This window comes from Malurus melanocephalus, unplaced genomic scaffold (genome assembly GCF_030028575.1).
Source record: "Malurus melanocephalus ecotype Western Australia unplaced genomic scaffold, MMel_1.1 scaffold_123, whole genome shotgun sequence".
Classification (NCBI taxonomy): Eukaryota; Metazoa; Chordata; class Aves; order Passeriformes; family Maluridae; genus Malurus; species Malurus melanocephalus.
Genome location: NW_026623355.1, coordinates 605929 through 629088, shown reverse-complemented (window position 1 = coordinate 629088; position 23160 = coordinate 605929). Strand labels below are relative to the sequence as shown.

Sequence of the window (23160 nt, the reverse complement as noted above, 5' to 3'; positions counted from 1 at the left end):
TTGAAGCATTTCACAACTTCAAAATGAAAAGCAGGTTCTTGCTACAACTTTACTTCTTAAAAGAAGTATGTCTATCCTGTTTCATAAAGTCYAATGCAATGGTGACCACTACAGAAGTCTATTATTTGTGGGTGTTAAATGGTAAAATGAATTGCTTAATAATGTCAAATCTGATGAACGAGTAAAAGAAAATTTGGTTGATTTATTTCAGGTTATATTTTTTGCTGTGTTYTATGAAAGATTTGTTGGAGATAAGATAAGCCAATTTGTTGATTTGTGTTGCGTGAGCAATGTAAGTATTTCTTTGTCTCATTTGTAGAGTGGTGTTTTAAATAGAATAGGACATAAAATAGTTGTAAGAATATTAAATAATATTTGTTCATTTAATTTAGATTGCTATCTAACAGCCAAAGCTGTTGTTTCTTTCAGCACATTTTATTGGTAAACCCTGACTGACTGCAGTTAAACTTTAATTGGAAAAAAGATTCTGGAATCTTAGGTACCAATATGTTCTTTTAAACTGGTGATTTTCAGGTTTTTTGGTTGCTTCTTTTTTTAATTTAAATTGGTTACATGTGCTTATATAGAATTSAAAAACAACAACTCAGCAGAAATTAGGAACCATTTGCTGCCATTCTTTCTACTGGTTTGCGTTTTAGTCCTTCTGACTTGCAAGTTGTCTTGGTTTTATTCAATACATTTGTGTTCAGTTCCTGCTCCTGTCTTGGGTTTGTCCCTCAACTGCTGAACTTCATTTTGTCACTCTTAACAGTTATCACCTTTTGCATGTATTTTCATTTATTCACATCTGAACTACTTCCCTTTCTCTTCTTTATATATGGGTCTTGAAGCTTTGTACTGCAGGAATTYCCCTTTAACCAAAGAAGAGTGCAGTTGGAACAGATTGGATTATTTCATTTGTCCAGAACTCTTAAAAATACAGAGTCACCCCTTTTATCAGCCTTTCCAGACCTGGTTATTTATCTTCTGTGAAACACCCATGTAGTACCTGAGTTGTAGAAACAGTTAGTTTTGGAATTTATGTGATATGTAAGCATTGTATCATACTGAATGAAGTTCTGTTAAATACAGTCTTTTAGGAGTTGAGCTGGAATCATGCATATGTATTATGTCGCACAGAAATAACCTTTGAATCAAGATAAAATCTACTAACTTAACTTTTASTTCTTGGCTCGATTGAATTAAGTCGTGATCTTTGCTGTTGATAAACTAAAYTTGAAGCTGGTATGTGTTTCTAGTTACATATAGACAAAACTAATTAGTAAAGAGTTGCTAAATATTTTTCTCCCAAATTTATTTTGGCACTTGCCTACTTTGTATTTGTAGCAGGGCTAGCTAGTCTGACTGATTTACACCATGAATAGGAGATCAAAAATAAAATGATAATTGTTAATTAAAGTGTTTTTCTCTTCCCTYATCTCTTAGATTTCAGTGTTTCTCTTGTCTCACAACTGCTTTGGTCATTATATCCATGGTCGCTCAGTGCATGGACATGCAGATACCAATATGGAAGAAATTAATATGAACCTGAAGAGAGAAGCAGTAAGTAAAAGTATTCAAGTTTATGCTTGCTCTAATTATTTGTTTTACATAAAGACCCCACACCTTTTCATTATGGATCTGCAATTGTGCGCTACATTGAACCATGTTACTTACAAGACAGCAGCTGTTGGTGTGTAAATATAAGACTCCATTGCTCTTTTAACTAGCTCTTCATCTTCCTTTTTCTTCACTATTTCCTCTTGCTGCTTCTTCAGATTTCAAAGATATAGAATTCCTGTTCCTCTAAAAAGTTWTTTTCATGTATTTAAGAACCTTCTTTTCAATATTTAAGCTTTTCATAAGGTCACAGCCACATTGAAAAAGGTGCATATCAAAAAAAGCTTTTGTAAAGAGACAGTTATGAAAAAATAATACAGAAACATGTAGKCTTCCAATCAATTATTTTATTCCATCTCTTCTACTATGATGATACAACCTGTTCTTTATAGAAATTAATTTGTGTAAGTATTTTTTCTAGTTTGCCATATATTGCACCTTTGCTGCAAGATCWGGCAAATATAGAATGTCTAATACAAGATCAGAGACTGCMCTAWATTWTATGACATCTTGTATCTTTTTAGGKACAACTAAGAAWGTACRTTAAATAAGGATATTGCTATTTCAGTGTTAAGTGGACAGAAAAAAAAACCATAACCATGTGAAAATTAAAACTCAAACACTGAAACATAGAGAAATCTTACTAATAATATTTTTGACTTATGTGTTCCTCCAATCTTTTACCTAATTGCTTATTTTAATGTAATTTTGGGAAAATGAAGGATTTTCCCCTATGAAGATGTCGATTTTTTTTTTTCTTGGGGTTTCTGAGCTTTATTAAAATGTGACCTGAAAAACATATGGAAAACGTCAGGAATCCAAAACAAAGAAACAAAAAAAACAGGTCAAATATAGAAGAAATTATAGACCTAAAGGAAAGGTTTTCAGAGTGAATATCAGAATATGTATTATTAGAAGATTATGAACCACAGGTAAAAAGATAAATACGACTTTGTGACAGCAGGGGTCAGGATTTCATGTGGTAAGAAAAACTTGCTGCACTGGAACAAGAGTGCAGTGGATTCAAATATTTAGAGATATTATGTATATGTGAARGAGAGGAAATGAAAAGCTTTTGAATATTTTTGGGTCTATGAATGACATTAATAATGTTAAATTGCTTTAATTGTATAGGAAAATCTGTGTAGTCAGAGAGGTTTGTTACCAAACACAGATGGCCAGATATTTCAGATTTCCATTTCAAGAAAAATGCGACTGCACTATGACTGGATTCGTGAAACCCTAACAAGAGTAAGTGAGATATTGGTATGCTTTAAATGTTATTTAAAATATGAAAGTTTTCTGCTGACATAAGGTCTTGTTTTATTCCAGAAACGTGGTCCTGCCAGGCTTTTGGACTCATCTGCAAATACTTTTGAGCAAAGCACAAGGGCTTACAATGCCATGAACAAATTTCTCAGYTCTTTTATTGATCATGTATGTATTGACATTACTGTATTATATAGTATATTAACATTACTATATTAAGGAAAATGTACTTATTTTGAGACTAAAAACTGTAACTAAATAACTGTAATCCCTTTTTCAGCATAGATGCTTTAAGATTCATTGTTAAAGGATTTATGGCAACCAGAACAATGCTTCATTCAAAAAYAAAAAAATTGGAGTGCTGCCCCACAACGTAGACTGCATTTAAAAATGACAAAACCCTTTTTGTTCTGTGTTTATTTTTGTCTTGGAAACATGTTTTTTTCATTCATAAAGGTAGCTGCATTCATAAGTAGCTGCACATCACTTTGTAGCAGTTTTGAAATAAAACAAGAAGTGTTGTTTTTCTTTTTCTCACAGGGTCATAAAGAAATGGATTATATTGTTAAAGATAAGTTGCTGCTTGAACGGATTCTTGGCATGGAATTCATGGAACCAATAGAGAAAAGTATTTTTTATAATGGTAAAAAGATGTGTGGTATTTGTACTATTTTAAGTATCCAACCTTCTGTATAAATTTCTTTCCCAGGATTTACAGTCTAGAATGGACTTTACAGCAGAAGGGATCATTAAATGACTGCTGCTGAGGGAGGTATTTAAGAGAAGTTCTTTAGGTTACAGAAATCCTATTTATAATTAATCATTTGACTGTGATGTTTTTATTTAAGGCAACTGAAAAGACACAGATGTGCACATGTGTACAGATGTGCACGTGTTTATGAAGTTCACAATCATAAGCATTGATAGAAATACATTGTTTGATAGTATAGACTGCCACGGTCCCCAGAAGTTTGGATATAAAGCAGGATTTCATGGCAGTAGGACATMCACAATTTATAGTGAAAATACACAGTTTCCAATCAAATTTGTATTGGATGTTTTTTWAAAAAAGTAGGAAGAGAGAAAAGAATGTGTTTCCTGTAATTGTTTAAGTGTTCTTTTCACTTTTAAAAGTGGTGCTTTTTGATAAAATAAAGAAGTAGATAAATTATCTAGAGTACTTTGGCTATGAAAAAGGTACTTTCACCTTAAAAGACCCATTTTCTGGGGCACTSTTAACCATTATAATCCTAAGATCCGAACCTCCTCCTAAGTAAGGCATTAAAGAATATGTTTTTATGATTTTGTTGAGTTGGGGCCAGAGCTAATAATTGCCAAAAATTTCAATGACAAGAAAGTTACATATGCTTCTTAGTTTAAAACAACTTTAAAAAATAATCTGATTGAGATTTCATGAAAAATAGAGTTGTGTGTGACACAACTGGTTTTACCAGTTGTGTTCATCAGTATGATGACATTTTATAAGTGAAAAGTTTGTATTATTTTTAAATAGAATGACAGGACTATCTCTGTGTTGCCATAGAATGCCATAACTTGCTCCATCTCTGATTTTCGTTATCAGCTTTGTCAGCAAGGACTGATGAACTCCACAAACCAGCAATGCAAGAAATAATTTTTTTTTTAATATTCTCTTTCCACAGACGAAGGACACTCTTTCAGTGATGTTCTCTATTATGGCAATGAAACAACACTGCTCATCTTTGATATCCTGTTTTTCTCTGTTGTGGATTTAGCTTCCCAAAGTTTTGTTTTAGCCGCTATTCTAACATATTTGCAACAAGAGGTAAATCTCAATTTAAGAACAAAGTAATATATTTTAAATGGGAGTCTGTATGGTAGTGTATATAGTTAATAAAGGCAGTGAGTTAGCAGTTTGCAGTGACAGGAAATTATACTGAGAATTTATAGAATAGTTTTATATTTTTTTGTCAAATAGACTTGTGAGAAATTAATTTTGTTCACRTGGTGATCATGAATGAGGAGGTTACAAATAATTTTCAGTAGAAAACACAAATATCTGTTAAAGTTGATCACACATAATTCCATCATAATTTAGGATGAAAAGATAGTGGAAAGTGTTTTAAAAATCCTAAAGGAAGTTAAGCACCTAATTCACTCATATTATTTACAATTCAAAGATAATCTGAAGTTACTATTTTATGTTGGTTGTGAAACATACTGGTCTAAGTATTTCTTCATTAATATATGTTTTCTAAAAATCTTCTTAGATATTTAGGTTTATACGTAATACACTTGGGCAGAAGAATTTGGCATCCAAAACCTTGGTGGATGAAAGATTTCTCATTTAATTAAGAAGATGAAAAACTGTTAAGGATTTAATCATGGAAAATATGAACATGATCAAAGCATCTCTGACTTGTAGATTAATTGTAATGCACTTTTCAACAATAACAATGTCATGGGTTTGAAATTTGTCATTTTCTGTATTGTGTGCTATTAAGCTTTATTTTTCTGTATAGTTTTTTTTTTTTTAATTTGTGAACACTAGGCCATAGGCCTTTAAAAAGAAAGGTACATGCAAATAAGACAAAGTAAGCTTACTTTCATTAATAGAATAAGATAAAAAATTATTTTATGGCTTTTGATAAGATATGGACTGCTGATCTTGAGGCAACAATTTGAGCATCTGATAGATAGGAGAGGTTGCCAACTCGGAAGTTCTCTGAAGATACCTTAAATATTTTTCTTYTTTCTTAAAGTTATTTTGAGGTGTAATGTTAGGAAATATATGTCAAGTTTTACACAGCACAGGATTTGTTCTGAATTAAGTTAGTATTTCAGGAGATCACTTTTTAAAGATCACTTATTTGCAGAGACTCCAACTTGAAATTTTAAGTTTTCTTTCTTGTGTTACACAGTATTGTATAATTCCGTCTCTTCGCTTGGAGTTTTTCATTGATTTTTTGGGTGCAACCCATGTGTTTGAGGTACAGTGGTGTTACAGTGATGTTAAAAAAGAGGCTGTGATAGAGCAGAGGAGATGATTATCAGCATTTGGGGTTTGTTCCTGATCTTCTGTCACCTGATGCAAGATGTTCATGGAAACAACAGTAATTATTCTGTTCACTTTTTCCACACAAGTGAAATGGAAGCATTTTTTAAAATCTTTTTATAAGTGTTTTCACAGGTGCTCATGTACCTTTAGTCTCTTCATTTTCTAACTTTATTATCTTTAGATATAACAGAGACCATCATTTTATCATCATCATATTTTTGGAATTTAAACAAGTTAATAATTACTCAAGTGCCACTTAYTAAGTATTAAGGGAGATTATTAATGGCCTTCAAATCACCTTAAACAGAGGTGTCTACCTCCCATTTTTATCACTGAAAAGTCTACTTTTTATACTTGACTTTTTCTTTCAGTAAATGGTCAAATGTCAGTAGTGTTTGTGGTATTTATAGCTGTTACTTGTCTAGATAATTCAACAAGGGACTTACACCATCAAAAATGCCAGAAAAATGTAAGTCAACATCATCTCATGTTTATTCTGAAACAGAGTCTGAGGACATGATTAGTTGAACTTAGCAGATTTCCAGTGCAGACATGCTGATCTGAGGTGAAGCAGCATTACATTTCAGATGGTTTTTGGCTTCACAAAGAGGAGCGTGTTCTCATGTTGGTACCATGTCCTACTACATTAAACATAGTGTAACATGGACATAAATCTCACAGTCACKATTGCTCCTCTGCATTTGCTTTTGGTGTTGCAAAGCCTGTGTCACTTGCTACTCCAGCGCAGTAGCTATTGACTGATAGRATGTCCCTGCCAGTACGGCTGTGACCAGAGACAACTGAAGAGTTGATTTGCAGAGGGACATGCATTTTTTAATGTGAGTTTAGCATAGGCACTTTCCATGTAATSCTTTCCTTGCTTTTGTCTGCTTATGGACACAATTCTTAGTTTGATGGTGCACACTGTGCCTCRGAAAAGGTGTGAATACAAAACTTTTAATAGACTGAAGTATCCAGGATAAATAAAATTAAGGTCATTGCATTTATGGTGAATGTAGTAATTAAAGTGTCCATTAGGTTCTGTATCTGTTTAAACAGCCAAAAATCCTATTTCCACTGGGAACAATAACTGTATGACCTCATTAGTTGTGAAGATTCTTGTCACTGGTCTACTTAGAGCCAAAACTGTAAATTAAGCTAAGGAGCCATCTGAAAGAGTCTGCAGTTGGACATTCACAGAGCAAAGTTAGTCTCACCTGGTGTTCGTGTATTTCTTGGGTGGGTATCTTTGCATAGGTTAACTAAACTTAAAGTCCTTTTACAAGTTCTACTGCAAAATCAGTGCACGAGAGGAAATAAAATCTTTGTCATGTGACCATAAATGCTCAAGCTAACGGATGTGACTAAAGGGGTGTATAAAGTTGGTGTGGTCYATTAATGAGCAAGGGTGACCCTGATGAAGTGCCCTAATATTAGTCTTTAGACGAATAGAACTGTAAATAGAACTGTGTATCACTGTCAGTGGCCACAGGCATGGGCTTGTTCTCTGTGAATTCTGATGATGTATTTATGATCAGGAAGTTTTTCCAGGGAACAGAACCACCCTTAAACATACCTTCTCCAGAATGGTCAGATTTATGACCAACTGCAGTCAGAATAACTAAAATAACTACACTCAGGTGAATCAGCAAATGTCTGAAAGCAGAATGAAGATGTGATTGTGCCATCCTTAGTTGTGTGKTTTTAATCCATTCAGTTTTAACCAGTTCAGCAAAAATTGAGACATTTCAGCATGTGGGCTCTCACTCTGTACCCTGTTCCCAAGGCTTGTGCTAACCAGGTACCCCTTCCCATACAAAACTCCTGCTCTGAGTTTGCTTTAGGTATGCCTTTAATTATCTGTTTTAACGACCTTGCATTTTGCAAGAACAACTGCTAAAAACAACTCTTCTTACAGATAAATGATAGATTAATCTAAAATCATCCTGCCAAAACAGTTCAGTCACTTGGCCCTCTCTTTATCCTCAGTGTACACACTACTCTGTTTTGTTTTATTTTTCCAGGTTATTTGTTGTTTTATTTTTCCAGGTTATTTGTCTAAAATGTTAATATAACTAACATAGGCACTCTACATGATTTAGGAAATAATTCCAGGAGTCAAAAGCTCCAGGAATTAACAGAAGCTTTTCTTTACTCTTGCTGTCCAGTGAACACCTGGAATGGGTTGAAAAAGCTTTTTGTTCTCCTACTGCTTGATATTTATTCAAGAAATATCTCTTCTATTTCCAATGTAATGGTTTTTATTTTTTTAATAAATATACATCTACAATGTGTTGTTCATGTGATGAGCATCTTTCAGGTTTCTAAATGTTCTATTTGCCCATATGGCATTTTAGTCTCTTCTGTCTGTTTCTCTGAGCAATAAAAAAAGTCAAAGATTGGAGATGGGATTTTTTACACTTGTTTAATGAGTTTACCCAAGCCTACAACATGTTTTTCCTTCCATGCACACGAGGGTACGGCCAAAGGCTGCTGCTGGCTTCACAGTCCAGAGAAGTTCTGTCACAAGTGTAAGAAAGGGGGTTTTCAGTCAGTGCAACAATGGAGAGTATGGTTTTGGATAGCCAGAACTAATGGAATGAGATGGTTGGTTTTTGCCAACTTAGATACCAAATTATTTCTACAATATACAAATAATATACATATATATATATTATTTCTACAAAATAATTATAATTTGTGTGTACAGACAAGGTACAATAACTTCAAAAATGTTTAAAATTTACAGGTTTCATTTACTAGTGAGAACTTGCCGTTTTACGACAACATTCATTTGAATGGTAGGGGTGGRTGTGTGACTGAGGTAAAGCTTAGCAGAGGTGAGAAGTGCACCTGGCAGGGTGCTCAGCTTTCACCCTCCAGTCAGCTGCTGCTAGGTGGGCATCACAGTGTTGCCAGCCAAGCCGAGCTCGAGGAGTTTTGTTTTGTTTTCAGGCCCAGCAGGAACATTTGAGCACAGTGAAGGGCACAATGATATGACACACTCCTAGGAAAATCACAAATAAAAGGATAGGGAAGGAGGTAACTGCCAAACCTGTCAAAACTGATCTCCCTCAACGCTACCTACTTTCCCCTGACTCTTTCGCCACCCAGTACCACACCCATTTCTCCTGCACCTTTTCACTAACTTAAAGCACTAATCCCCTGTTCAACTCTCCTGTGCCTGAAGCCACTGCCTCCAGGCAGAGCTTGAGGCAGCCTCCTCCTTCACCCCATCGATGTTAGATGAGGTGCAGATCCTGCCCCTCCCTTCCTGCAGGTCTGGCAGCAGGGCTTTTTGCCAGGGCAGTTGCTGCCTGTGCCTGCTTMCCTGGGCAAATGAGGAGAGATGTGACCTTGGCAGGAGAATCCAGCTGAGCTGGGCAGCAATGTGTGCCAAGGTGTGCCTCAGGGTAATCTGGTGAAGAGAATGAAAGTCCAATCATTGCCTAAAAGATCAGTTTAAAAGCATGAAGTCCCAACTTCCGTGTATATCTAAAAGGAAGAAAGAATGTAACCAAGATGCCTCTAAAAAAAAAAACCTGCTTTTGAGCACTGGCTTCCTCCACCTTTGCCACCTCTATCGCCTACATACCATCTCCATCCCAGAACACCACCTTCCTTCCTTCCCAGCCTCTTATCATGACACAGCAAACATGACCCCTGCCATGACTTGAGAAAGCCACAGTCCTTGCTGGCCCACCAAAGGGAGTGGGGCTGTGGATGGCATCTGGCAGGCAGGGTGGCTGAGCTGTGCCAGCCTCCATGGGCACAAGTGTGTGGGTAGCTCTGGCCTCCAGTGCCCATGGAGGATCTGGATACACAGGTTGGATTGGGGATTGTGGAACCTGCAGGACAATACCCAGGAAATTCCATGCAAGATCCATTTACTTCTCTGCAAGTTGAGTGATACCATTTTAACCTGGTAGAGCCTCAGTAAGTTGTGATGGTCCAGAGCCCCAACCAGCTGTATGCCTCTCTGTTCCAGATTGCTTTGCCAACCTACCAGTGCCACTCGAGAATTGTCACCCCTTTAGTTTTCCCCTGTGACTTCAGTCACAGCAAGAGTAGCTCCAAGCCTGGAAGCTGGGGTGGCCCTTGGGGTTAATGAGGAAGTATTTGATATTCAAAGCTCATCTGTGGAATAGCTCTGCAGAGATCAGGAGGCAGCACTGCATTAGCTGACCTTGAGAATTTCCCTTTGGATGTTCAGAATTGTTCTTTAGTTAATCTGTGAAAGCTGAGCCCACACCTGTCAATGTCCTCACGACCTGTGGTGTTCAGGGAATCAAACCAGAGGCTGAATCTGAGCAGAGAGAAGGAAAGGCACTTGCCATAGCACTATCCTAAAAAAACACACAACAATTAAGAGACAGATCTAGATGGTTTATTTCARTGGTTGGCTTTAGATTTTGGGGGTTTTGATACATAAGTGCCWTTTATTATGGAATTATCAAATTTCCATTTTACAGCTCTGTGTGTCAGGGTGGCAGAAAGGCTCCTGCAGTATGGAGAAAATGGGAATGGATAAAATGATGACCTGTAACCCCATGGTCTCTGTAATCTTCTCMCCCCAGTTTACAGCTGCAAGAAAATAATCCCTTTTAAATCATACAAGAAATAAATCTCCAGTTCTTCCTGCAAACGCTTAATGGAGATATTTGCTTTTGGCTTTGCCTGATCCCTGGGACAAGAAGAGTTGCACCARCTGACCTCCCAAGCAAACAGCTCTGTACTTCACACAGCCTGATCCCCTTCCTATCTGTGCCCTGCCACAGGCAGCCAACCTGAGAYGAATAAATTTTGCACTGTAACATGCTACAGTTCCCCCTGAATCCTCTACACAGTCCACGGAGCTGTTGGTGCAGCTTCCCCCCTCGGAGCGTGGATCTGGGCACTGGCTTTGGGACACATCTGCAGGCTGCTGGCCCACCTGCACCAGCCCTTCTCCTCAACTCTTCCTTCTCAGGTTCACCTGGGCCTGCAGAGAGCAAAGTCCAGAAACCTCATCAAGGGGATTGTAGGAGTTAAGCTGAAATATTTATGTTTAATAACAGCTGTGCTGAAAGCTCAGTATTTACTGCACTCTCCTGGAAGGTCAGAGCAGCAATGATGCTGGAGAAGGACCCCTCGGGTGTTAATTTCTCCTAAAAGCATACAGTCAGAAAGTAGTTTCTGTTTGTTCCACAGTTTGACAGGGAAGGAAAAGGCTGCATTTCCCATTTGCAGCATTTTCTTTTTCTCTGTGTGTGGCTATTAAGAGCTGAGCTTCACTGTTGAAAAGACCAAAATTGCTCTCCTGTACCTTGTAGTGCAAGTTATTCWCTCTACAAACACTGGAAAATATTACTTCATGGTCAGGCACATGACAGGACACGCAGATTGCTTTCTGTGGAGATTGCCTCGTTGTGACACGAGGCACCCAAAGCTCAGTGCAGAACTCGATGAGACTCTGGGTTCTCCCCACATCACCTTAAACCCACAGGGATGGGGATGGAGATTCCATAAGCATGGCAGCAAAGCCTGACGAATTCCTCTATGTAGGCATGTTTACAGTTGTTTAAAAAAAAATAAATAAAAAAAACTAGAAAATACGGTTGCCCAGCTTCCACAGGCAGCTGCAGCTCTCAGGACTGGCTCACACCAATCTTGCTGCATATTATTTCTCTCTTAAGTGACATCCTTCCTTTGCATTTGCTGAAAGCCCAGCACTGTGCTGCTTGGAAGGCAAAGCACTGAATTCCTTTGAAGGCTGCAGATGCTGATGAGTCTGAGGGATTTGTGAGCATGTGATGGGAAAGCTCTGGGACTGAGACCCAGGGATCAGGACCATCTGGTCTGTTGACAGGAAGAGCGAGATCCTACAATGATGCTGTCTGCTTTGCAGCTGCAGATGTGCAACTGTGACACCCCTGTTATACAGGTTGGTGTAAGGAAGGGCTGGCTGCTGTCAGTGAGGAAGTTTTGCTTCCTCATCCCAAATACTGTGAGCAAACCACAATTTCTTCAATGTCTTTACCTGTTTAGAGCTAGCATTGCTCTCCAGTGGTTTATTTCTTACAGTCTGAATAAATGCAGAGTGATACTTCAATGGCATGCTCCTTGGAAATAATAACATTCATTGCCCATGCTCACCAGATGTGAAGCCAGAAGAGACCATGAGGTGATGGRCCCTCCCTTGGCAGCCACTCAGGGCTCTTGCCTCCTCTGGTGCAGTCACCCTGATTGCCCATCCTTTGTCATCAAGGGAATCTGCCTACTCAGCAACCATTAACAGGGAAGRGCTGGGATTCTTCCAGATGCATTTAAGCAGCAGACATTTAAATGTATCAAAGCTGAGGAACAGAGAGGAGTTGATGATCTGCTCTGGGGAATGTCCTTTGTTTCCTGGGGCTTTTAGCTTTCTCAGCTTCCCCTTTCTCTCCAGCACTGTTTGGTTGCAGCTGCTTTAACTAGGAGAGCTAGAAATGGGTGCAGTAGGTAAGGGCAGAAGTTAGAGAATTTGGGAAGCTTCACCTCCTGCCAGTCACTGCCATGCTACCCATAGTTATAGAAGCTGTACTGGAAACCCCACTGTATAATTAGAGGAGGTGGATGTTTTCACATTCTCTGCCTGTGTGTATGCAGGAGTGTAAAATCCTGGCTGCTCTTCACACGCCTTGTCAGTCTCTCAGCTCAAGGATGGCATAATAGGAGTCTGAGAGGAGCATGAGCCAACTCTGTGGATGCACATGCTTGGAAATAAGCCCCTCTAGAACCCAGCTCACAGCTGGGAACAAGCCTCAGCCGTTATCTGTGCGGTGGCACTGAAAGGGATCTAACTGGGCAAGTAGCTCAGAGGACCGTTGGTGAGCCGGAATGATGCCRGTGGCACCAGGTAAGGGAAGGAAAAAGTGGAGGAGCCAGGCCTGGGAAGAGGCCCCCGGGGCAGTTTTGCCCAGAGACACTGGAGCAAAGTGCAGCATTAGCCCAGGATTACGAGCCCTTTCAGCTGTTTTCTGGCATTGCACAAGAAATAAAAGGCAGCCCATTCTTGTGTGCTCCTTCTCTGCAGCCCCTTTGCCACGAGGAGAGTGTGCAGTAAATGTGAATGCTGAACACATGGTACTGCCCCATCCCTGTCTGCCAGCAACCTGCACACCCGACATGGGCAAAAGGGRCTACAGTGAGGGTCCCAAGCCAATGCAGCAGGGACAATGGAATGACTCAGTGATGACACCTTCTTACGTGGTTTTGTATTCAGACCTCAGCCACGAATCACCAGATTCCCTTGTCCCAGCAAATACACGAGAAAGGCATTTCTTGAGAAAGGTGCCTACAATCCAGGAAGTTGCCATCTTCAAGCTTTTCCACAGGACAAAGGTGTAGGAGATCCATGGTACAGAAGGGTATATACATCAAATTAAACTCTGGAGGAGGGTGGGGAGTACAGAGCGATGTCTTGCAGGGCTCCSAGCAGTAGGTCAGGGTCACCCCAAAGTGCACTTTCCTCCTGCAAAACACCTCTGCAAACAAACCTGATGGCTCCCAGCAGGGTGGCCATGCTGGCAGGYAAAAGGTACCTGGCCCCCAGCTGTTTATAACCATTAGGCCAAGAGCTGGCAGGGACCAGTGACCTGTCTGATCCCAAGGCATTGCTTAAGAGTTTAAAGGAGGGMTGTAAGCAATAATAAAATTACCCAAAGCTCATATCCCTGTCCAAAGTCTGGGGATACTGCAGGTCTCTGTCTCTTTTGTTGACAAGGACTGATTTAGCTAAAGGAAAGGGGAAATCACCCCATTTGCTTTGGCTGGAAATGTTTTTCCCAAAAAAAAACCACCAAGCACATGCTGAAACCCCATTGAAGGCTTGATCCCCCTTGCTGTGTCATAGMACAGGCTCTTACACACTTTGCTCCCAAACTATTTATTTTTAGGGTTAATTTCTGAGCAGGGAAGGTATTCATGCTCCCAACAAACTACATCATTAAACACAGTTTTCCTCTGGGTTTATACATGCATAAAAAGGCTGTACTCAAGCCAAATCCAGAATAGAAATGTTTCAAACAATCTCCCTCTTGTTTGCTCAGTCCCAGATCAGTATTGATTTAAAAATAATGTGTTGATGTTAACCTGTTAGGAAAATTGAAATTTCTTTCACAACGTAGAGAGAAAAGGGGGCCTCTCAGTGAAGCTTCTTCTCAGCAGTAGCAGGGTTGGCACTCCCCAGGCAGCCAGCTGTGCCCATCAATTCTGCCAGACAGCAGCACTGGCCCATCTTAGTAAAAAAAGGAGGGCTCTGGAAAAGCACAAATTAAAGTAGCTGGCAATTCCCCTTCTGCCTATACCTGGGCATGCAGGTTTGAATGAGATACAGGTTCAGAATAATGATTTTGGAAGGCTGTGACAGTGCTGGAGCCCAGCTGGGGTTGAGCTGGCTCCTGGGTCMGGGGGCTGCACTCCCAAAAAGCGGAAGAGAGCCGAAAGGAGCGATGTATGCAGGACCATCTTTGGGAACGTGTAAAACGGCTGGACAAAAGGCACATTYGTGTAAGCCGTGGAGGCTGAAGGAGGAAGGGTGTTTGCTAGCACCCCTTCCTCTCTCCAGCGGCCGCTCCCAGCACAGCCGCAGCAGCGCTCGCACACTCTGCACCACCCACCCGCTTCCTAAAGGGCGCTTTTGCCAGGGAAGCRTCACGTCAGGATCAAAGCCATAGCGCAGCAGCAGCTCTGCTATCGGGAAACTCCTCACGGCTGCAGAACGAGGAGCTGCGGGGGCTCTGGGCAGCCGGCCCGGCGCCTGAGAGACGAGGAGCAGTTGTCATGCTGGTTTTGGACATGTCGCTGGGGATTGCTTAGCCACAAATTCCCCTTCCCTCCTAAGCTCACAAGTCCACTCGTACATCCTCTCTAAGGACACTTCCTCATCTTCTGCACATGCCTATCCCAAAAATTACTTTCCTAACTACCACCATACTGCAAAACTCTTGAGTGTCTCCCTGCCCGGGTGTCCCACAGAAGGCAGTSCCACTGCCTTGCAGTCTCTTCACGGGCACAGGGCCAGCCGCTGGGAACGGGTGCTGCCGGGCAGCTCTGGCTGCCACCATCCTGTCCAGTTACATTCAGTTGCTGGCAGAAGTCAGGCCAGACAAAGCYGGACTTTTTCTTGGACAGAAAGGAACTACTGAAAGGAATTAGCCTTGGCCCAGGGAAATTCTCCATCSAGGACCAATACAGGATTTTATTTTGTTTCCTGGGATAAAGAGGACTGGGGCAAAGAAGGTAAAAACATCTGGGAACATAGGAGAAATGCTTGTTGATGACATTTGCTRTTGTTTTAAAAAAATACCTGGGCTGAATGCTGAAAGCATGGGTGTGGCAATTTCATTTACATGATTCAGCTGCAGCACAGAGAGTTGGGGATGCCCATGGAGAATAGTGGGTGAAACACTCCAGAATACTCCTAAATACTTTGTAAAATGTTGTATCACCTCTTTGCCATTGAGCATCGAGCACTTGGAGATCCTGGCCCAGGCCTGCTCTGTGTAGCCTGCTCTTGCACAAGGACAATCTCCAGCCAAAGCACTGCCTTTCCAGCAGTGATCCCAGCACTGCCAGCAGAGTTTCAATGCTGAAGCTTCTTCAAAGTGAACCAAACTGTGACGTCCTCTGACGACCCCATCCATGGGTTGCTTCTGCTGGCTGCTGAGGCACCGAAGCTAAAGGAACAGTCTTCCACCTCTGCTTGTGACAAGCTCTCCACTGAACTCCAGTTCAGTTACTAAGTGCCCAACAAAAAGCATAAAATGTATATTAAATGGACTTCAACATAGTTGGAATAGGATCTCAGTGAGGGAAATACATAAACGTGAAAGTGTGGTCTTAATTAAAGCCACTTCTCCCTGTAATTATSTCAAGTTAATGGTTGTTTTGTAATGTGCCTACAATAATCTGAGTTAATGTTCATTTACTTATATGTTATATATATTGTTATATGGAACAACATGCAAATCACTTCAGGGTTATCAGCTTATTGTCATCCCCATCTATATCTTAGTTTTCCTCAGAAAGTATGAACTGAGGCAAAATAGCGAGACCTTACCAAAGCTCCTGTTATTTTAGATCAATTAATATCAGAAATAAACTTCCATAAAACCGTGGGGCCGTAGAGCCACCTGTGTACACGTACATTCCCTGGTCACAAACTCAGTCAATTCCAGGGTTAAAATCACATTTTTTCTCACCCCCAGCACAGCAAGATGTAAATAGGCCACTTGTTTTGCTGCTCTGCTCCACGTATCAGCCACAGAGGGTCCAGAAGTTAGTGCTTAGCTGGCAATTTTGCTGATAATGAGGAAGGCAGAGCAGCCTGCTCATTTACAGCCACATCACCTCTGCTGACAGAAGTAAAAAWGGGCTTTTGTCAACGTCAATAAACAAATTAGAACCTGCTCTGGAGAGACAGAGCTGTGGTAGCCCCATTGCGTCAACAGGGACAGGAGGGGARGGCCAGGCCCTTGCAGCCACCGCCTGCAGGTGATGGATGTGAAGGACGTGGCTGCCTGGAACGCTGCTCCTCTCTGCTCCTGGCCTGGTGTGAAAGCAGTTCATGGACCCTGGCCGGGTGCAGACTGAGCAGGGCTACGCTCCCTGGCTATGGTGGCTCAGAGTTTGCTGGCCTGGCTCACACTGCTCGCTGCAGCTCCACCAGGCAATAATGGGTGTCCTACAGCTGGCAGGAATTTTCATCAAAACAACAGGTTTTCWTCAGAAAATGCAAGTTCATCAAATTAAGCAGGCTTTGCACCAGCAGAGCAGTTTCTAATGAACTWATGAGAAAAAAGAAACAGATTTGTTTCAGGACCTGCCTCAATTCCTTCCTGGTTTCTTGAGCTGCACTTGCCCAGGGCTTGTACATTTACAGCTTGGCAGGGCTGCTAATATTTCAGACTTTTTATTTTCCAGGTCTGAGAAGCCTGGAAGGGCCTAGCAGGAATGGGGCTTRTAGGTCCCTGCAGCACAGGACAGAGCCTGGCATCCTGAAGGATTTAATCTCACACCAAGAACATAAGGATTCCCATGCCTAGGGAGCAAGGAGTCTGGACACATTGAAGACTTGGATAACACAAAATTTAATTCCTGGATAAAAGGAAGATTATAGGAACATCAAACCCCAAACAACCAATTCTAACTCCAGGATCTCCATTCAGGTTTCATACTATCAAAACTTAATTTTGAAATTTCATATTTTCTTCGTTGTCTATGAGGAACAGACCTACCACCTGTCCTCCCATCCCTGAGAAAGAGAATGCTTGTGCATTCTAACTCTCTATCCTTTCCTCTTCTTGCAGTATCTGCAAGTTTTCCTGCTTATTTCTTATGGGAAAATACATTTCCCTCAGTGCTGCATTCATGGCATTGAAGGCACACAATTTGTCACTTTATCCAAGTGCTTATCTCTCTGGTGTTTGATGTTTATAACAGCTATTTGCCAATGATTTCCAAGGTGTTTTAATAACAGGTGTTGCTTCCTTTATGTATGCCAGAGTGAAATTGCCTGTATGAGATCCAGAGACAGGGCAAATAAGGGACATACGGCTCTGGCTACGATATTCTCTTCTGGATAGGTGTTTTCTTTCACTACCCAGGGTGAGTGGATGTCCCTTTGGGTGGATCACTTACTGCTGCTGGAGGGAGCAAAGGCTACTCTGTGCAGTCCAAGGGCTTTTAAAGCAAGGTGACAAGCCCACAGCCCTCATTACCTTACCCATGTGGAGTTTGGATGCCTTTCCATCCCACAGCTCAGAGAAACCTGGTCCCCAGGGCTCACAGTAATGGTGACCTGCAGGACCATTTTGCAGACATGCAAAGTAGGGGAGGGGAGGGAAGCACATGAGGAAAGATGATGGGGAGACAAAAGGTTTCCCCATTGTCAACACTGAGGCTTTGTGCCTACAGCAGGGTTTATGAGACAACTTCTGATGTCAAATAAATCATGGCCTGTTGTATCATCCTATTTACCTTTTAATTACTTGATTACCAGACCACCTTGTGCATTAAAAGACCTGCCTCAAGGTTGTATTATTGTGCCTTCAGCAGAAACATGCTCAGCATAGTGCCTTTTTTGGTCAAAAAAAAAATCAGAACCTCAGGCAACTCAGATAATAATGCTGCCCTCTGTAACCATGGGGCCACCCATTCAGAACYAGAACAGATATAAAAAATAGAATGTTTAGAAGAGGTTAGGATTCAATAAATGGAGAGGCAAACACTTTGATTTGAGGAATGGCTTGTCCTTTTCCCATCCTGATGGCATAGGTTTACTGAACTCTGAGACGTAAAACTGCTCAGTCCTTTGCCACTTTCTCTTTGATTGTCTGTTTTTGCTGTGTTTGCTGCTGGCAGARGCAGTTCTGCACTCAGTCACAAGGCAGATCAGCACCTTACACAGACACCTATACACAGAACATGCCTTCCATTACTGACTGACCTTCATCTCCAGCACTACTTCACTCTGGGCCTCATCAGATTTCCACCACAGGCAATTTGGACACTCCTTCCACTTCTTTGTTTTTGATTAAAAATGTAGCTTTAATTCCACTCATATTTTTGAAGAACTTGCATAGCTTTAACAGAGCTTAAAAAAAAACAAAAAAAACCACATGATTTTTCATCTTCTAATTAATGCATCAAAGCTTGAAAAATTATGGATTTGCTACGGTCCATGTTTCAGATGAGGGCTCAATGCCAGTTTGCCATTGGGGAATAAAGATAAAGCAAAGATGAAAGAGTAAATGCAATCCTGTGTGTCCAACACGAAAGCCAACCATACTGTTTCAAGGCATGTTTCAGACACAGCCATGTAACTGATTTGGAAAGGAAAACTCAGCTATAGTTTGAGAGAATTCAGTGCTAACTGCAGCAATCATCACTCTCTCCGAACGGAACTTTATCAGAAAAACAAAAACAACCTCAATATTCCTAGCACAAACCAGGCATGGATCCAAAAATATTTTACCTCTGAGTAACTGGGGAAATGAGCTTTTCCACCAWGCGTTCTACTGCAGTGACTCACCATTGAACTCAGCCCTCAGTGTAAGGCATCCTTGCACAGTGATCCATCAAGAGCCATGCTCAGCCAAGCATATGGCATCACAATCACAGGMTGCAAGCAAACAGAAGATTTATTTCACTATGGGTATGAAATGCATATTTCATTATGTCCACTATGCAGATGAGCTGTGCACTTAACCTCAGAGAGCTTGATTTCAATATTAAAGCATGGTGAATGCTGCTTTTCCTTGAAGTTCTATGAGTMTTGCATCAAATATCTCATTCAAAACAAAGCCCTGTTCATGTCAGTTTATGATGGTTTGTCCCAAATGACCAGGGGATCCCTTCTGCAAGGCACACATGCATAATCCTGTCCAGAAAAAAAAATACAGGAAAATATTCACAGGACAAAGGTTGGCCCTACCCCATCTTGTGCTATGAGTGTTCCCTCCCACCCACCATCTCAGGAGAATAAAGCATATTTATTGTCTCTACTGTACTAAGGAAGAGATTCTGATTGTTTAACAAATCCTGTGGTAACCTTTAAGGTCAAAAGGCACAATTTAATGATAAATAAGAGCCAAAAAGACAAGCATACGTGCCTCCCTTGCTCCTCATTGCTTCTCCTCAGATCAATGGATCCCCTTGCCCCAGTCCAGCTACCCCCTGCCTCCTCTATGGGCAGATTCAATTCCCTGAACCAGCAATATCCAAGATAGTGAGGGGGAAAAAGAAAAGAAAAAAACAGGAACAGCTCTCTATTTCCAGCTTTGTAAGTTGTGTTGTCCCGGCAAAGGGTCTGTGAAGAATGACAGTCGGCACAAAGAAGGGGGCTGGGCTGCAGGTGAGAAATGCTGGAGTGCGGTGAGGATGCACTGTCGCTGCTGTGTCGCTGAGCCGCCGCCCCGCTCGGCCCGTGAGCAGGGGCAGCTCTCCCCGGTGAGCACAGGACAGACCCAGATGTGCCGAGTTCCCACCGGCAGGGCTGTACGACCCAGCCCCCGGCTGCTTTGTAATGACTCCGGGGCCAGACAAAACGCCTGAATCATTCCAATTATTGGTGTGTCATTTTTGATGTGTTAGCACGCAGCCCATGGAGACAAGTTGTTCTGAAGGTAAGACAGATACCTTGTTGCTCAGCTAGAGGAGAAGGCATTTGCTCTCAGTAGATTTTGCATAAAGTCCTTGATTCCTGCTTACCAGCCACCGTCTTGAGTCCARTCTAAACCACACAGAAGTCAGTGTTAAGACCTGCCAGCTCCAGTCACATTGGGACCTTTGGTTTTTTGGTCAAAATAAATGCCAACATAATGCAGTCTTTACATGCAATATATCCTATATAAAAGGAACCTGTTGGTGTACCTGTTTACTTGGTGGTGTAAATTTTTGCRATGAATTAAAATGCCAAAAATGCCAAACTGAWTTTCAAGGACTAGYTTGAAACTATGCACAGAAGGTATGCAGATTGGGCTCAAGAAGTACCATGTCACTCACGGGTTTTGGGGAAAAGACAGCAGAAAATGTCCCTCATCTCACATTTGCTCAAGTATTTTTAATGAATGTGTAAGATCTTTCACACCACAGTTAATTAAAGAGATGGAAATGTGTTTCTCACTGTACCAGAGCAAGAGAAGCGAGATAAGAAACCAGAATTACAATACAATAGAGCCAGTTTCTGGACTCAGCTGTAATTATGGCAAACTTCATTCACAGTATTTAACTGAGACTGTAGAAAAATAGTGCACTTAGCAAGCTTGAATAAATTACTACATAATTGACTTACAAACATTTCAAAGACACAAACTTTTACAAAAATTAAACTGTAAGAAATTTGTATTTGCAGAAATAATTTGACATGACCTCTGCCTTCGATTTGACTACAGGACAAGTCTTTTCAGCRTAGTCAAACGTTAAGGGAGACATTTCAAGAGGACAGGCAAAAAAAAAAAAAAAGAGATTCAATACAAAATTAAGTATTAACATAAATTCTAATACAGTGTCCTGTTACTGTGCAGTTACTGTTAAAAGCTGCCACTGACAGCAACAGTATTTTACGTTTCCTGCGTTGTACAAAGTCAAAAGGGGACACTGGGCCAAAYTCTTCTCTCACTTAAATGTGTGTTTTCCCCTCCCTTAATTGGCRTCAGCAGCCTCAGCTTGCTGCCTTGTCACAGTGCCCAGTGCTCCTCATATGTAAGCTTGAATTAAGGAATAGTGGGATATTAACAGAGAACAAAACAAAACAGAAGCAATGGATCAATATAGTACATTTCCTCTACACATCCAGCTCCCCTGATGTTCTGGGCTGTCAGGGAGTGCTTCACTCACCAGCTGCTCCCTGCTATGTGGCACAAGCCATTGTTCTTCTCTGCTCGACACATTTTTCTCTACCCTTCTGGTACAGACTGTAGCTGTAACGGACAGAAGATAAAGCAAAAGGATGAAAAATAATAATTTTCAAACATCAAAACCAAACTTTTCTTTAGAGAAGTGCTTGTTTTGAGACTGCCAATGGACAAGTTTTCACTTGCTATTTATTGATGTCCAAGAGAAGCTGAAAMATGCTCTGAGTGCTGTATTTATTTTCAACATTCACGATACTAATGCACCATGTGGAGCAACTGCACCATATGTGTRTTTGACAAACTCTTAGGCTAATCCATAGCCACAAGACTTTGGTTAGTGGCAGTTGGACACAACAAAGAAGACGTTTCTAGTTCACARGAATGGGCAGATTTCCTGCAGGAAAATCCTTAACGCTGTCAGGAACATTCGGCTTCACAATATCACACTACATCTGATCATTTGGCCTTGGTGGCAAAACCAAACAGGCTYGGCCACAGTAACAAAACATAAGGTAAAGGTGGCAAGGCACCTGGCARAATTGTGATTGCTGCAGGCAAGATAAAATGATGAAAACATGATGGTCTGGCCCTGTGAGTGCTGTAAAGATGACCTTAAGGAATGACCCTGGAAAATGGTACAGTGTGGGAAGAGACTCAATGATGCTATAATTCTTTTTCCTTTAATCAAAATTTCTTTGAAACTAACCTTTTTCTTTTTGATCTATTTTTTTCTTTTTTCGTTTTTCAAAGAAAAACCTAGCAACAAAACATTTTTAAACTTTTCTTTCCTGACATGATTGGAATGTTTGGGGTGTGAACCTTGCTGCAGTGTGTGTTACARTCTGAACACTGCACAGCAAGTCCCATGCCTTTCAGCACAAGCACGGGGAGCGCACTTCTTGTGCACATAAGAGCTCTGATATTTSGCTGTCTGGAAACAGTTCAGAACTGTCAACGATGCAGATTTGCTAATCAAAACCCCACATGGCTGAAGGACACACACACTGACCTTTACTACAGCCCTGGGAATGTTGCAGCAGCCTGAAATGACTTTCTAGAGTTGCTCCTGCTGCTCGAGTTCTTTGCAAGTACTGGTGGGGACACTGTGCCTCTGAACAAAGCACCTTTTTAATATGTACTTTTCAGAGAGAGGAGAGGAATTATCTCTGATTCAACAGGGCTTTCGGATACCCTTTCCAGATTACTACAGTGGTTTCATTCAGTTATGCAGACTTCAAATTAAAAGTTAATGAAAACTAACACACTTCTCATTTCTCCTGAGGCACATTTGCTCTCCAATTCAGACAGCTGAGAAGAGTAAGTCAGAAGAAAATTCCTCCTTGTTTGACAAAGGGTGCAGGGATTCTGAGAACTGCCTGGCAGCAAATTCCTGCATCAACACCGTTGTAATTTTGAATCAGTTGTGCTCATTTTGCAAGTGTGCTTTATAGCCACCTCCCACATGGCAACGCATGAGCAAATAAAGTATCATTAGCTCTGATGGGCACCCTTTGTCTTCTCAGGAAATGACTAAATGCTGTCCTCAAAAAACTGACCATTGGAGAGCAGTAGAAATTACAGACTCATGCTTGGCACAGAGTGTTGTATTTGCAGCTGTACTGACTGCCTGCCAGAAGCTGTCTGCCTACAGAACATACTGTCTTCCAGCTGCTCGACCCAAGATAGTTCAAGAGGATAAGAGCAGTGTTACAGAAGTGAACAAACTTTCTGTTTGCAGATTCTCTTGCTTGGTTTTATAGCACTTCTCTAGGGGGAAGTGAGCTTGTTGCYTGTCTCCACATGATTGGCAGATTCAAGAAGTGTTTTCCAGATKAACCTAAGGCACTGCTTTTTGAC

General features: G+C 41.0%; 1 protein-coding gene across 1 annotated transcript in view; it reads left to right on the top strand.

Annotated features, from left to right (window-relative positions):
* Positions 1-7950, top strand: part of TMEM67 (transmembrane protein 67) — a 30796-nt gene extending 22846 nt beyond the window's left edge. The window contains exons 22-28 of the mRNA XM_057370349.1: positions 212-292; positions 1447-1563; positions 2755-2871; positions 2953-3057; positions 3430-3532; positions 4551-4693; positions 5139-7950. Coding sequence (XP_057226332.1) covers positions 212-292; positions 1447-1563; positions 2755-2871; positions 2953-3057; positions 3430-3532; positions 4551-4693; positions 5139-5219 — 747 coding nt within the window. The 3' untranslated portion in view covers positions 5220-7950. The remainder of the gene's footprint in view (positions 1-211; positions 293-1446; positions 1564-2754; positions 2872-2952; positions 3058-3429; positions 3533-4550; positions 4694-5138) is intronic.
* Positions 7951-23160: the final 15210 nt, after the last annotated feature.